At 39.2% G+C, this 15,268-nt stretch overlaps 1 protein-coding gene across 2 annotated transcripts in view; it reads right to left on the minus strand.

The window, feature by feature from the left end:
- Positions 1–15,032, minus strand: part of LOC138957470 (uncharacterized) — a 30,677-nt gene extending 15,645 nt beyond the window's left edge. For both annotated transcript variants that reach the window (XM_070328593.1, XM_070328592.1), the window contains exon 1: positions 14,008–15,032. In XM_070328593.1, coding sequence (XP_070184694.1) covers positions 14,008–14,986 — 979 coding nt within the window. In that variant the 5' untranslated portion in view covers positions 14,987–15,032. The remainder of the gene's footprint in view (positions 1–14,007) is intronic.
- Positions 15,033–15,268: the final 236 nt, after the last annotated feature.

Genomic DNA, 15,268 nt, shown 5'->3' on the forward strand with positions numbered 1-15,268 from the left:
TCTCACTGCCAACCAATGTAGCTCAGTCGGTCGCGCCCTGGATTTGTATCCAGTTGGCCGCTGTCAGCGTGAGTTCGTCCCCACGTTCGGCGAGAGATTTATTTCTCAGAGTCAACTTTGTGTGCAGACTCTCCTCGGTGTCCGAACACCCCCGTGTGTACACGCAAGCACAAGACCAAGTGCGCACGAAACAGATCCTGTAATCCATGTCAGAGTTCGGTGGGTTATAGAAACACGAAAATACCCAGCATGCTTCCTCCGAAAGCGGCGTATGGCTGCCTAAATGGCGGGGTAAAAACGGTCATACATGTAAAAGCCGTGGGAGTTTCAGCCCATGAACCGGAACAGACAAACTGCCAACCAATCAGACCCAGCGGCTGGCTCCCTCCCTCTTGGGTAGCACCCGCTTTCGCTTCGTGCACCTCAACCCAGGATGCTTATATTTTGTATTAATGTGTGTCCAAATGGCCGGCTAAATATCGTGTTCCTAGTAAAAAGCCTGAACAATTCTGTTTCGCATACATGGTCGTTGACATTGAAACGAAGGTCCCTTTAAGCCTGTCTCTGTTTACACACAAGCCATGGTATCTCATCCCGCATCCGTCATCATGATTTGTCCCAACTCTGTCTGTCTCAGGGCAAGGACACAACAAGGCGCGAGGCTGGGGAGATTGGGTAATGGTGAAGGTTTGCATGGGTGTGGCGGATACTGCTACGGTAAGGAAAGGGAGATATTGTGTGTGGTGTGTGTGTGTGTGTGTGTGTGTGTGTGTGTGTGTGTGATTGTGTGCGTGCGTGCGTGCGTGCGTGTGTGCCGGTGTGTGTGTGTATGTGTGTGTGTGTGTGTGCTTGCGTGCGTGCGTGCGTGCGTGCGAGTGTGCTCGAGTGCGTGCGTGCGTGCGTTTGCGTGTGCATGTGCGTGTGTGTGTCTTACATTGTTAGAGTTGTAAAACGACAGACGATTCTGAGCATAAGGGCACGCCTTCCACGAATCGTCAAAAGTCCGGTATTAGAGAAACAGCTCATTAGCAATAAACACTGAACAGAACATTAAAAATAAGCACAACATCGCATGACATAGTGTCAGCAACTTATCGTACTAAACTCGGCTGATCCTGCCAGAAAGTAATTTCCAGTAGCCTTGGTATAAGTGTGTTTATTAGTGTTTTTAACATAAGCTGTCACTTGGGGTTAAACACGGCTATTGAATTATAAAAAGACACAACAGGAAAACCATAGGGTAGGATACTCAAGCCAAGGGCTTTTGACGATTACCTCGCCGGCGTTTTGCAAGCGAGCCACACGATCTCGAGATAAATTCATTATCCGTTTCATAAGTGTTTGTCTGTCGGTCTAATTCAGAGACCTTTGGGTCGACGTACTAGTAACTGTAACGTTTTGTTTTGGCAATAATAAACGTGCCCATTACCTACCTTTCTTGTTTTTGTTTTTTGTCAAGCCAAGGGCGATACTTAAGCCAAAAAAAAAAATAGGTGTGGTTACGGTAACATAGCCCCAAAAAATAGGGTAGGAAGGTAGGCAAACACTTTATTTTTTTTAAACTTTTTTTTCTAATGTGTACAAATTAAACCTACTTGACAGGGAAATAAGTGTGCGACTCGAGCGCTTTCGCTTTCATTGCGTTTTCTGCACTTGGGTGTTTTTTTTTGGGGTTGTTTTTTTGACAAATGTAATAAAAAGTTATAGGGTCGGCCCCTAAAAATAGGGTAGGTCGGGTTACCGTAACCACACCTATTTTTTTTTTAGGTCTTACGATAATAACGGGGGAAAACTAAATAAGCTTTTATAGTGGGGATCCTTTTAACCTTCACATACAACAGATTATTTTTAAAGGCGAGACTAATTTACATGTGTTTGTGTGTGTTTTTAGAGTTACAAAGCTCTACACATTGACAGCTTCCGTGGTCATAGGTAGGATGGTTGGTTAGTGTTTCTTAATAATTATGGTCTCTTTAACATATATTTATATCCAAGACTGATGCAAGTTTGTTTCCTTTCGGTTATGAGTAGACAATAATACATTAACATTTCTAATAATAAATTCAACAAAAGTAGGCAACAAGCAGGGCTGGACCTAGTGTATTATAAAGGGGAAGCGTTCCTAAATGAGGCATGCAGGGATATAACAAGTTTTGGGGGTCCCCCTTGATGCTGTTCACTCAGCATTTTGGCATAGATATTTGGGGTCTCTCCTTGATAAAAAAAAAGGAAAAAAAAGAAAAGAAAAAAAACAGAAACAAAAGAAAAAGGTTACATTTGCCAGGTCAAGAACAGAAGAATGGCCACGAAGGAGCAGCCCTGGAGCATATTTTCAAAGACGCGTGGTATAAGTACTCCATCATGACGGGATGGTGGACACCCTTGTCAAATGTCCACTACACTCGGTCAGTGTCACAATACTCTCACCTACCTGTACCTGTCCTCTCGTGTTGTCGGTCAGTGCTCTACTTTTTGAACCTCAGGCCTGTCTGTGTGGTTGCATTGTTTGAGGAGGTAGAGGGATGGAGGGGAGGTGGTGGGGAGGGATGGGGATTGGGGGATGAGGGTGTTGTCAGGGTTGGACACTTGTTGTACTTGTCGCATTTTTTGTTGCGACACAGCAGTCGTATTTTACGACAACCTGCGACAAAGTACTGTGTAACACATTCACACACGCACGCACGCACGCACGCACGCACGCACGCACACACACACACACATGCACGCAAGTACGCACGCGCGCTAGCTAGCACTCACGCACGCACACACACACACACACACACACACACACACACAGACACACACACACAAAACCGGAGAATGTCTGGTTTGTATCATCCAAAGACAATATTTGCGGGCAGTCTCATAGTTATATATATATAACGCATAATAACGCTTTTACCCAAATCTGTATTCTGTGATTTACACGATCTCGTTGCAAGCGATCACATACCCATATATACACTACCACAGAATAGCAGAATAGCAGAAAGAACGAAACAATGAAAGCCTGCGAGGCTTTTACAAGCAATAACATCATCATCCCACTTGGACTAATACCAACATTCAGTGACAGTCTGGCTGCTTTGTGTTCAAAGTGTTAAGTTTGTTTGATGAATAAATTATGTCAGCGACTGACGCCTATGTCAACCTGTGATATTCAGGAACAACATCATACTCACATGAGGGACTGAGAGCGCTGTACGAAATAAGATTCTTGTAATAAGATCAGGGAAACAAAGGGACGTAAGCAATCTTGTTATTTGCGTACAGGATTCACTTTATACAGCATACCGTGAGAAAAAAAAGAAGAAAACAAGTCGCGAAATTACTACATTTAGTCAATCTGTGGAACTCACAGAATGAAACTGAACGTAGTCCGCCGCTAGTGCAAAAGGCAGTGAAAGTGACGAGCCTGTTTGGCGCGGTAGCGATTGCGCTGTGCTTCATAACACGCTTTACTGTACCTCTCTTCGTTTTAACTTTCTGAGCGTGTTTTTAATCCAAACATATCATATCTATATGTTTTTGGAATCAGGAACCGACAAGGAATAAGATGAAATAGTTTTTAAAACGATTTCGGAAATTTAATTTTGATCATAATTTTGATATTTTTAATTTTCAGAGCTTGTTTTTAATCCAAATATAACATATGTATATGTTTTTGGAATCAGAAAATGACGCAGACTAAGATGAAATTGTTTTTGGATCGTTTAATAAATTTTGTTTTTAATTACAAGTTTCCGATGTTTAATGACCAAACTTACTCATTAGTTTTTAAGCCACCAAGCTGAAATGCAATACCAAACCCCAACCCTTGTCGAAGATTGCTTTGCCAAAATTTCAATCATGTTAATAGAAAAATGAGGGTGTGACAGTGCCGCCTCAACTTTTACAAAAAGCCGGATATGACGTCATCAAAGGTATTTATCAAAAAAATGAAAAAAACGTCCGGGGATATCATACCCAGGAACTCTCATGTCAAATTTCATAACGATCGGCCCAGTAGTTTAGTCTGAATCGCTCTACACACACACACACAGAGACAGAAAGACACACACACACACACACACACACACACACACACACACATACACCACGACCCTCGTCTCGATTCCCCCCTCTATGTTAAAACATTTAGTCAAAACTTGACTAAATGTAAAAAAGACTTAGCGAGAGTTTTTGCGGAACAAATATTCTGACATCGAGAAAATAATACGCTTGAAATAAACAAACAACTTTCACCCTTTAAATATGACAAACTCTGCAGTTCCTGGCGCCATCTGGGATGTTCACTGCATGACAAGGTAATGCTGTATAAGTATTTAACAAAGTCTTTGAATATCATACATGCTTTTCCTCTTTACTGAAAAAAACAAGTCATTGCTGAAGATTATTTTTCTTTTACCTTGAAAAAAAGCCTCCCAACTACACATTATCACAAAGAAATAGTCTACCTATCTGTGACCTACATTAGCTTTTACGAATAGCACGTGCACAATGCAACACACTCGGTCGTTGACAGGGGCGGTAAGCCGGGCAGAAAGAACGGCAACTCCGGCAGCTGAGTTATTGTGCACGGTATGCGACCCTGAGTTGTCGACGACTATGTTGGCAGGAATTTGCTGTAACTGACAGAGGTACGCCGGAGCCACCCCACCTCATTATCTGCCTGCAAATGATTCTGGCTTTGCTGGCGGCATGTGTTGCGTTTTCTGTCTCTGTCTTTGTGTCTTTCTGTTTGTTTATTTGTGCGTATGTTTGTGTGTTAGTGTGTGTGTGTGTGTGTGTGTGTGTGTGTGTGTGTGTGTGTGTGTGTGTGTGTGTGTGTGTGTGTGTGTGCAGTGTGTGTGTGTGTGTGTGTGTGTGTGTATGCGTGCGTGCGTGCGTGTGTGTGTTTGTAAACTATGCACATTCCAACTGTTCAGACATGGAGATGCTCCAGACACAAGCAGATAAACTGAAGAAAAAATATCCTTATTTTGATACAATGTTATTTTCACTATTAGAATCGGATCATGAAAAAACGCTTGTTGATTCATCGGCCACTAAAACCTTGCGTAAAATGGGTTACAAGCCAGAACACTTTCGCGGAAATAAAGGGGTGGTGAAAGCGTACAAAAAGAAATGGATCCTGTTTAATTAAAACGGCTCGTTAACACAATAGCGAACATACTATGTATGTTTCTCCAACATGTTTGCACTGATCACCGCGCTTAGTACAAGTCGTATATTTGTTGCATGTGCATCTTTCTTGTGATGGCTGAAATTGTTTTGTTGTTTGCTGTTTTTATTCTGTAATCCAAAGAAATCACGTACCAGCAAGCAATGCATTGTCAAATTAAGAGCTTCCATTTACATGATGATATTACGAATAACTTGTTTTGTTTGAAACAGTTTTGATTCATTAATCCTAATTTGTCGATGGATTATCACCCTTACAAATAACAAATACATGTAGATACTTATATATTCACAGCAAAAATGAATATATGAATACATTTGTTTTAATTGGACATAAAAGCATAACTACATGAATACATGAACAGATACAAGAAAAAGAAAAAAAGTGATCAAATAGATCTAGAACTGAATAAATTATGAAAAAAGATAAATAAATATAGTCACGCATAATCACTTTGCTAACGACATTCATCGTCTTTAAAACTTTGACATTGATATGTTGATTTTCCTGATCACATCACGACCACAGTTTTGCTTTGTTGCGGGAAACAAACAATCCTGAAGGCTTGCCTATAGCGGTAAAGCCCGGTCAGTATGATGTAGACAGGCAAACACACGATAAAAGCAAAATAGTACAAAACTGTGCCAGTAATCATTATCATTTTCAATTTAAGAAAAACAGTCGAACACAGGGCGTATTCAGAGGTTAAATAATGTTGTAAAATAAGCAAAGCTATTGCCATTTGTAAGGCCAAAAAAAAAAGTGTGGTTACGGTAACATAGCCAACAAAATAGGGTAGGAAGGTAGGCAATCACTTTTTCTTTTTTTTTACTTTTTTTCTCTAATGTGTACAAATTAAACCTACTTGACAGGGAAATAAGTGTGCGACTCGGGCGATTTCGCTTTCATTGCGTTTTCTGCACTCGTTTTCTTTTTTTTCCTTGTTTTGTTTGACAAATGTAATAAAAAGTTATAGGGTCGGCCCCTAAAAATAGGGTAGGTCGGGTTACCGTAACCACACCTATTTTTTTTAGGCCTAAATGCATTGGTATCTGACAGTGAACGTTAAAACCTCAAATCATATGAGCTGCTTCTTTGTCATTGTATTATAAGGAAGTTGGATTGTTTTTTTAGTGGGTTTTTTACATGTTGTTCTTTGCTCCAGAACATCCGTTTGAAATCTCACTTTGTAAAAGCAATGCCTACTTTTGAGTTGTTCCTTATATGATGTAATGTTAGTTTCCATTTATTTATTGTTTATTTACTAATTTCCATTGCTATCAATGTAGTTGTTTGTATACTTGCGAATATGCTTTTTGCTACTTAAATTTGTTGTTTTTTAGTTCATAGTGATCTGCACATTATAAGAGTGTGTCACAGGCAATAATGTAATAACATATTTACCAACTACGTTTTAGCTAGCATTATTGAATTTAGTCTGCTATTGTAATGAATTAGTGTCCTGTGATAATAGCAGATTAAACTGATTGATTGTGATTTCATAAAGTAAAGAATTTGATTAGGTTCAGCATTATGACGACTATAGCTAATCAACGCATTTGGTAAATTATGGGTGTAACCATGTGAATAAAAAAAGACATTTCTAGCGCATTTTACTCTTTTCACATTTTCACTGTCCGAAATTGTAGATTTACGACACGTATCTAAACCATGCATATTATTCATTATGTTGCGTACATGCGTGTGTGTGTGTGCTAAGTACCATTAAGACGAAAGCTCACATCAAAGAAGTGAGGTTGATTAGAAAGAAGAAAACCTCCCCCCCCCCCCCCTATTTTGTTTTTACAGTGGCTGTTAACAACACACAGTCAATCCAACAAACAAGCCATCAACAAACCAACAGTGTGCGGCTCCTAACGAAGGACGATTCATGAAAAGAAGACAAAATAACAATAAAATCGGCTGTATTGGAAAATCATGCTGCTTTTAAGTTGTACTGTACTATTTGTATTTATAGAACATGTTGGATGAATAACTCACTCAGTTTGTTTAAGGTTCAGTCTAATTTTGCGATGCCATCATCATTTACAGCTAGCACGGAGACACACACACTGAATCTCAGACTGAATCAACAAATAAATCCATTCAAGAAGACAGCTTCCTTGTTCGTATGAGGATCTTGGCATACCTGTTGGCATGTTTACGGAAAAGTCGTCGCCGTGTGAAGTCAGAATAATGTCAGGAGTGGCCACTGGGCTGTTATTAAACGTAGGTAAAGTGAGTGTCCGGCTTTCTGCTCTCAAGCAGTTTACTAAGAGGTACCTGAACGATTACGGAAACACAGGATGGGCGAATCACGTATATTCTGTCTCAAGCTCATATACGTCCTGTTGCTTGAAGGATGCGGAATATTTTAGAAACAACAACAACAACAAAACAAAGAAATAAATAAACAAACAAATAAACATACAAACAAACACGCAAACCAACTAACAAACTAACAAACTAAAATATTTTTAAAAAAACAACACAAACAAAAACACACAAAACAAACAAACAAACAAAAACACACAAAACAACAACAAACAAACACACAAACAAACAAACAAACAAACAAACAAACAAACAAACAAATGCAGCAGGAACCCTCTATTATTAGCTTTTATGCAAATAATCCTTGGACATCCATTTCCATTAATGCCTGACAATGCATTTTGGGACGGCTAATAAAGACTCACATGCTGTCCCATCCTGTGATATCCTTTTTTCATGTTTTTTGTGTGAAAATTCATAAAACGTGTGCAACTCTTTCTTGCATTCGATAAGGTGTACTATATTTACTTAAAACGACGAGAAAAGGACCAGATTTGCACATGTTATGATGGTCAAACAAGACATGGATACAGCGTAAAGCTTATCTCAGTTTCCGCCATACCTTCGTTTCGGTTGCAGGAGTTACATCCTTTAAATTGGGTTTTACTGGTTGAACAATTACTTTAAAAAAATGTGTGTTTTTTATTTTGTTTTTGTTTTCACACAAGCGAAAACTCGTATAACTTAAAAACACTCACAACAACACGTTTTCTTATCCAATATCAACACCTTTCCGGATTATGAAATAAAACTAATTGGTTATCTTCAGGTAGGCATTTTTTTACTTCATGACCCCTCCCCCTCCTAACAAGAAAATGTGCTTGGTTGTGTTGTTTGTTAATTATTGTTGTTGTTGTTGTTGTTGTTGTTGTTGTTGTTTAGCATTATCAGCAGCAAAGAGGGTCACTGTGTGTAGTTGAAAATGACAATGTTGAAACGTTGGGAATCTTCCCAATTGACCCTATATGACTGAAACTCGCCCTCACCCCCCCCCCCCCCCACCCCCCCCCCCCCCCCCCCCACACACACTCTCAATACGCCCATGCTAACTGTTGATGCGTTCGCGTGAACCTAATTTACAAAGCGATGAACGATATGTGCACACCTTTGGCAAAGTGGAAATCACGTTACCCACATCATGTTTGTAAAATGTTACTCTTGACTGATGGAGTGATGCTCTCTTTCTCAAGGTTTACCAACCTAATTACACAGCTCTTTGCAAAACTGTATGCAGTTGTGTCTGGACAGTCAAGGAAAATGTGCTTTTCCATTATTATTGTTAGTGTTTATTGACATTGTTATCAGAAATTGTGAAAGAAACAATTGAAAGTCAGCAGAGACTTTCTTCCGAGATTTGTTAAAATCTCTTAGCAGAGAAAGAGAGAAAAAAGTATCCCTTCACAGACAGCCTATTGGGAGCATCAGACCCTCCTCAAGGGGGACCGAGATTTACAAAGTCCCTTTGTGGGGGACGTATGACAAGGAAAGCTAGTCCTGAAGAGGACCATTGTTTCGTACGTAGACAAGACACGTGTTTCGACACTATTGTGTCTCATCAGTAGTCAGGCAGTGATACTGATAGCGAGAGTTGTCAACCCATGGTATCCAACTAAGAAGCAAACCACTCTCTGAATGGTAGCTCCTGTTGGCATGGGAGACTACCCTCATCTGACAACCCCAATGGGATATCTGTGAAGGGAAACACTTTGATTTAAGGCCAAAGTGTGGAATTGATATTTATTAAGAAAGAATTTAGAAATTTAGACAAGTTTTAACCAAGAAATTAGGTTAAAACAAGGGAAATTTGAAAAAAAAGCCTAAAGGGAGGTAACTCTGTAGCAGCCTGCAGATCCAGAAATGGATACGCGAACAAGTTTCTAATTTTGAAAAGGTTAAACAGGAAAAGCGGTCAACTTGTTTCTATATATATGCCCCAGTGTAGAGTCTCAGTACTGCCGATGCGCTCATAAGTCTTGTAAACATGTATTCTGTGTTAGGTGGGTGAAGGGTCCTAGGTCACGGCAAATGTATCTTTTGTTCAAAAAAGGACCCAAACTACCCCTTCTAAATGCTAAATGTCAACAACATCTGGCTTGCACCGGTACCCCTGTCCTATTTTGGAAGCACGTCCCGCTCATACACTATAGCTAGAGTCCAGCCAGCCCCTCGGTTCTTGTTTTGTATTCTTTTTGTTTCCAAGTCAGCAAACCTGTCATACCCTTCAGCTTTTTTTCTCTGTTTCAAGTGTCGCATCTACATAACAAAACTCGTAAACGTCAAAGCCAATGCTTCTTACAAAAGGCATTACTATTATAATTCTTCAGTAAGGTTTTACAAGTTGTCATCGCACCTATATCAAACTCTTTTGATCGACAGTTTGTACCTGTCGTATCCGCACATGGATAGGTACTGACTGGACGTACAGAGATGATCAACGACATGTTATACTTCGCATGGCCAAAGGCCACGTATACGTGTCTCTGATTTGCCAGGTATATTATATTGTACTTTAGACGAACACCTGATGAAGATTACAAGTTGTGTTTTATGTGAAGAGAGAGAGAGAGAGAGAGAGAGAGAGAGAGAGAGAGAGAGAGAGAGAGAGAGAGAGAGAGAGAGAGAGAGAGAGAATTGAATTGAACTTTATGTAACAAGGATTAAGATGTAAGGCTACGCCTTTTCTTACAATCTGTCCAGAGAGAGAGAGAGAGAGAGAGAGAGAGAGAGAGAGAGAGAGAGAGAGAGAGAGAGAGAGAGAGAGAGAGAGAGAGAGAGAGAGAGAGAGAGAGAGAGAGAGAGAGAGAGAGAGAGAGAGAGAGGGAGAGAGAGAGAGAGAGTGAGAGAGAGAGAGAACAGACAGACAGACAGACACAGAGAGACACAGACAGAGAGAGAGAGAGAGAGAGAGAGAGAGAGAGAGAGAGAGAGAGAGAGAGAGACAGAGACAGAGACAGAGAGAGAGACACACAGAGAGAGAGACACAGAGAGAGAGAGAGAGAGAGAGAGAGAGAGAGAGAGAGAGAGAGAGACAGAGTTGATTACATGTTTGTATACGTAGAATGTATGTCTAAGCTTTACGCCTTTACAAACACGTTTCCCTTATAAATGCACACGCACACGCACATTTGTTTGTTTGTTAAAAGAAGAATCCGTTGCATTGTTCATACTTATTTTGTTTCTGTTTGTTTATTGTTGTTGAAAGTTTGGATCGGTTGTGCTGTTGAAGTCTTAGTGTGTTTGTTTGTTCTATTGCTTGATTGTTTGTTCTATTGCTTGATTGTTTGTTTGTTCTATTGCTTGAGTGTTTGTTTGTTCTATTGCTTGAGTGTTTGTTCTATTGCTTGAGTGTTTGTTTTATTGCTTGATTGTTTGTTCTATTGCTTGATTGTTTGTTCTATTGCTTGATTGCTTGTTTGTTCTATTGCTTGAGTGTTTGTTCTATTGCTTGATTGTTTGTTCTATTGCTTGATTCTTTGTTCTATTGCTTGAGTGTTTGTTCTATTGCTTGAGTGTTTGTTTTATTGTTTGATTGTTTGTTCTATTGCTTGAGTGTTTGTTTGTTCTATTGCTTGAGTGTTTGTTTTATTGTTTGATTGTTTGTTCTATTGCTTGAGTGTTTGTTCTATTGCTTGAGTGTTTGTTCTATTGCTTGAGTGTTTGTTTTATTGTTTGATTGTTTGTTCTATTGCTTGATTGTTTGTTTGTTCTATTGCTTGATTGTTTGTTTGTTCTATTGCTTGAGTGTTTGTTTGTTCTATTGCTTGATTGTTTGTTCTATTGCTTGATTGTTTGTTTTATTGTTTGATTGTTTGTTCTATTGCTTGATTGTTTGTTCTATTGCTTAATTGCTTGTTTGTTCTATTGCTTGTTTGTTTGTTCTATTGCTTGATTGTTTGTTCTATTGCTTGAGTGTTTGTTCTATTGCTTGATTGTTTGTTCTATTGCTTGATTGTTTGTTCTATTGCTTGATTGTTTGTTTGTTCTATTGCTTGATTGTTTGTTCTATTGATTGTTTGTTCTATTGCTTGATTGTTTGTTATATTGCTTGAGTGTTTGTTCTATTGCTTGATTGTTTGTTCTATTGCTTGATTGTTTGTTCTATTGCTTGATTGTTTGTTCTATTGCTTGATTGTTTGTTCTATTGCTTGATTGTTTGTTCTATTGCTTGATTGATTGTTTGTTCTATTGCTTGATTGTTTGTTCTATTGCTTGATTGTTTATTCTATTGCTTGATTGTTTGTTCTATTGCTTGATTGTTTGTTCTATTGCTTGATTGTTTGTTCTATTGCTTGATTGTTTGTTCTATTGCTTGATTGTTTGTTCTATTGCTTGATTGTTTGTTCTATTGCTTGATTGTTTGTTCTATTGCTTGATTGTTTGTTCTATTGCTTGATTGTTTGTTCTATTGCTTGATTGTTTGTTGTATTGCTTGATTGTTTGTTCTATTGCTTGATTGTTTGTTGTATTGCTTGATTGTTTGTTGTATTGCTTGATTGTTTGTTTTATTGATTGTTTGTTCTATTGCTTGATTGTTTGTTCTATTGCTTGATTGTTTGTTCTATTGCTTGATTGATTGTTTGTTCTATTGCTTGATTGTTTGTTCTATTGCTTGATTGTTTATTCTATTGCTTGATTGTTTGTTCTATTGCTTGATTGTTTGTTCTATTGCTTGATTGTTTGTTCTATTGCTTGATTGTTTGTTCTATTGCTTGATTGTTTGTTCTATTGCTTGATTGTTTGTTCTATTGCTTGATTGTTTGTTCTATTGCTTGATTGTTTGTTCTATTGCTTGATTGTTTGTTCTATTGCTTGATTGTTTGTTGTATTGCTTGATTGTTTGTTGTATTGCTTGATTGTTTGTTCTATTGATTGTTTGTTCTATTGCTTGATTGTTTGTTCTATTGATTGTTTGTTCTATTGCTTGATTGTTTGTTTTATTGCTTGATTGTTTGTTCTATTGCTTGATTGTTTGTTATATTGCTTGATTGTTTGTTCTATTGATTGTTTGTTCTATTGCTTGATTGTTTGTTCTATTGCTTGATTGTTTGTTTTATTGCTTGATTGTTTGTTATATTGCTTGAGTGTTTGTTCTATTGCTTGATTGTTTGTTATATTGCTTGATTGTTTGTTTGTTCTATTGCTTGATTGTTTGTTCTATTGCTTGATTGTTTGTTTTATTGCTTGATTGTTTGTTTGTTCTATTGCTTGATTGTTTGTTATATTGCTTGATTGTTTGTTTGTTCTATTGCTTGATTGTTTGTTCTATTGCTTGATTGTTTGTTTTATTGCTTGATTGTTTGTTTGTTATATTGCTTGATTGTTTTTTGTTCTATTGCTTGATTGTTTGTTCTATTGCTTGATTGTTTGTTTTATTGCTTGATTGTTTGTTTGTTCTATTGCTTGATTGTTTGTTCTATTGCTTGATTGTTTGTTTTATTGCTTGATTGTTTGTTCTATTGCTTGATTGTTTGTTCTATTGCTTGATTGTTTGTTTTATTGCTTGATTGCTTGTTCTATTGCTTGATTGTTTGTTCTATTGCTTGATTGTTTGTTCTATTGCTTGATTGTTTGTTTGTTCTATTGCTTGATTGTTTGTTCTATTGCTTGATTGTTTGTTTGTTCTATTGCTTGATTGTTTGTTCTATTGCTTGATTGTTTGTTCTATTGCTTGATTGTTTGTTTGTTCTATTGCTTGATTGTTTGTTCTATTGCTTGATTGTTTGTTTTATTGCTTGATTGTTTGTTCTATTGCTTGATTGTTTGTTCTATTGCTTGATTGTTTGTTTTATTGCTTGATTGCTTGTTCTATTGCTTGATTGTTTGTTCTATTGCTTGATTGTTTGTTCTATTGCTTGATTGTTTGTTTGTTCTATTGCTTGATTGTTTGTTCTATTGCTTGATTGTTTGTTCTATTGCTTGATTGTTTGTTCTATTGCTTGATTGTTTGTTCTATTGCTTGATTGTTTGTTTTATTGTTTGATTGTTTGTTCTATTGCTTGATTGTTTGTTCTATTGCTTGATTGTTTGTTCTATTGCTTGATTGTTTGTTCTATTGCTTGATTGTTTGTTCTATTGCTTGATTGTTTGTTCTATTGCTTGATTGTTTGTTTTATACACTGAATGCAGATAGACAGACAAACAAGATAAGAAGGCTTTCTTTCTCTCATCTTTCTCTCCACTTCCCACTCCCCCCTTCTCTCCAAACCTTCCTCTCTCTTTCTCTGAATTTCTCCATTCTACTTATCAGTCATCTTATGTTCCTCATAAGAAGTAAATACGAAATATGACCTGAACACATTATAATTATAACACATCAACTGGTCCAGTGTGCAACATACAAACAAACAATCTAAGCAATCACATGTTACCAAACCGAACCAAACTAAACCAGAGCAGAACACACCGAACCAAACCAAACCAAAACAGACTTACCCAAATCAAACTTAACCCAGCAAACCCACAAATCACAAACAAAACACAAATCTTACCCGACTGAGATTTTCGCATCCAAGGGTAGATAATCGGATGGCCTCCTGCACCACCACCTCCACCACTACTACCACCATCTCCTCCTCTGTCCCTCCCGCACTCCTCCCCCGGACCCAGGGGGGACTCATGGCCCCCAGGAAGATCCCCAGGGTAGGGGGACTTAACCGAGGGCGACAAAGCTCCTTGGGCAGAATTGGGAGATAGCTGCTGCAGATGATGATGATGTGGATGAAGAATATGTGGATTTTGAAGGTGGTACTGTTGTTGGTGGTGGTGGTACTGTTGCTGCTGTTGTAGGTCGTGTTGGTGTTGGTGGTGGTGGTGGTTTTGGTGGTGGTTGTAGTTGGCTAAGCAGGTGACTGAAGTCGGTCTGCATAAAGCAGAATCGTCCATGGAAGTGGGAGAGTTCCCCGTTAGGTTTCCATGGGAACCTCTTTCAAGTTGTTGTTGCTGATGATGTGCCTTCCCTCCTCCTCCTCCTGCTCCGAGTTCGGCGATGGGAGGCAACGACACGGCTGATAACGAAGCCGACGAAAGCGGCGATAAGACCGTCGACGGAGACACGCCATCACACACGGGTTCCGAAGAGTCACTGAAACTGTCCCGCTTCTGCTGCTGCGCTCTGTACACATCGTGGGCTTGGTGGTTCTCGTCTTCTTCTCCGCTGGGGTAGTGGCCCTCATGGTTCGAATCCACAACGATTCCCCCAGGAGCCACATTATTGACACCGTTGACATTTCCTGACGGAACTTCGCTGTGGTAGGGTGTCCCATCGTTGGACAATTGATACGGGTTGTTGTGAAGAGAAACGGTAGTCCTGTTGAGGTGAGAATTGTGATGATGATGTTGGTGATAATAGTCCGTAGCAGCGTGAGTTGGTAAGTAACCGGCGACCTGAGCAAAGTCCTCACTGGTGGTAGAAAACTTACTCTCCCCGCCGTATGGTAGAGGGTTCATCAAAAAGGAACTCATGGTCATTAATTTTCTGGGGCTAGCCGAGACGGGCTAGCGGCTCTCGCTTGCCTGTGCCGAGACGCGAGATAGTAAATAACTCAGCTGCCGAGACTGAAAAACGGGGGCCACGTTTTAGGCTCCGCCCTCTTTCCTCATTTGCCTCGCCCCACGTGACGCAGGCCAGCCAACGGTGGCTGGGAGAAGGAGTCACCGCTTGACATGAATCATAAGTGACAGCAAATAGTCGTCCGTTTTCTCTCGCTCTCACGTTCCTCTTCGCTTTTCGGCTGCAGTTATTGCTCTTTG

Source organism: Littorina saxatilis, unplaced genomic scaffold (assembly GCF_037325665.1).
Source record: "Littorina saxatilis isolate snail1 unplaced genomic scaffold, US_GU_Lsax_2.0 scaffold_856, whole genome shotgun sequence".
In the NCBI taxonomy this organism is placed as follows: domain Eukaryota; kingdom Metazoa; phylum Mollusca; class Gastropoda; order Littorinimorpha; family Littorinidae; genus Littorina; species Littorina saxatilis.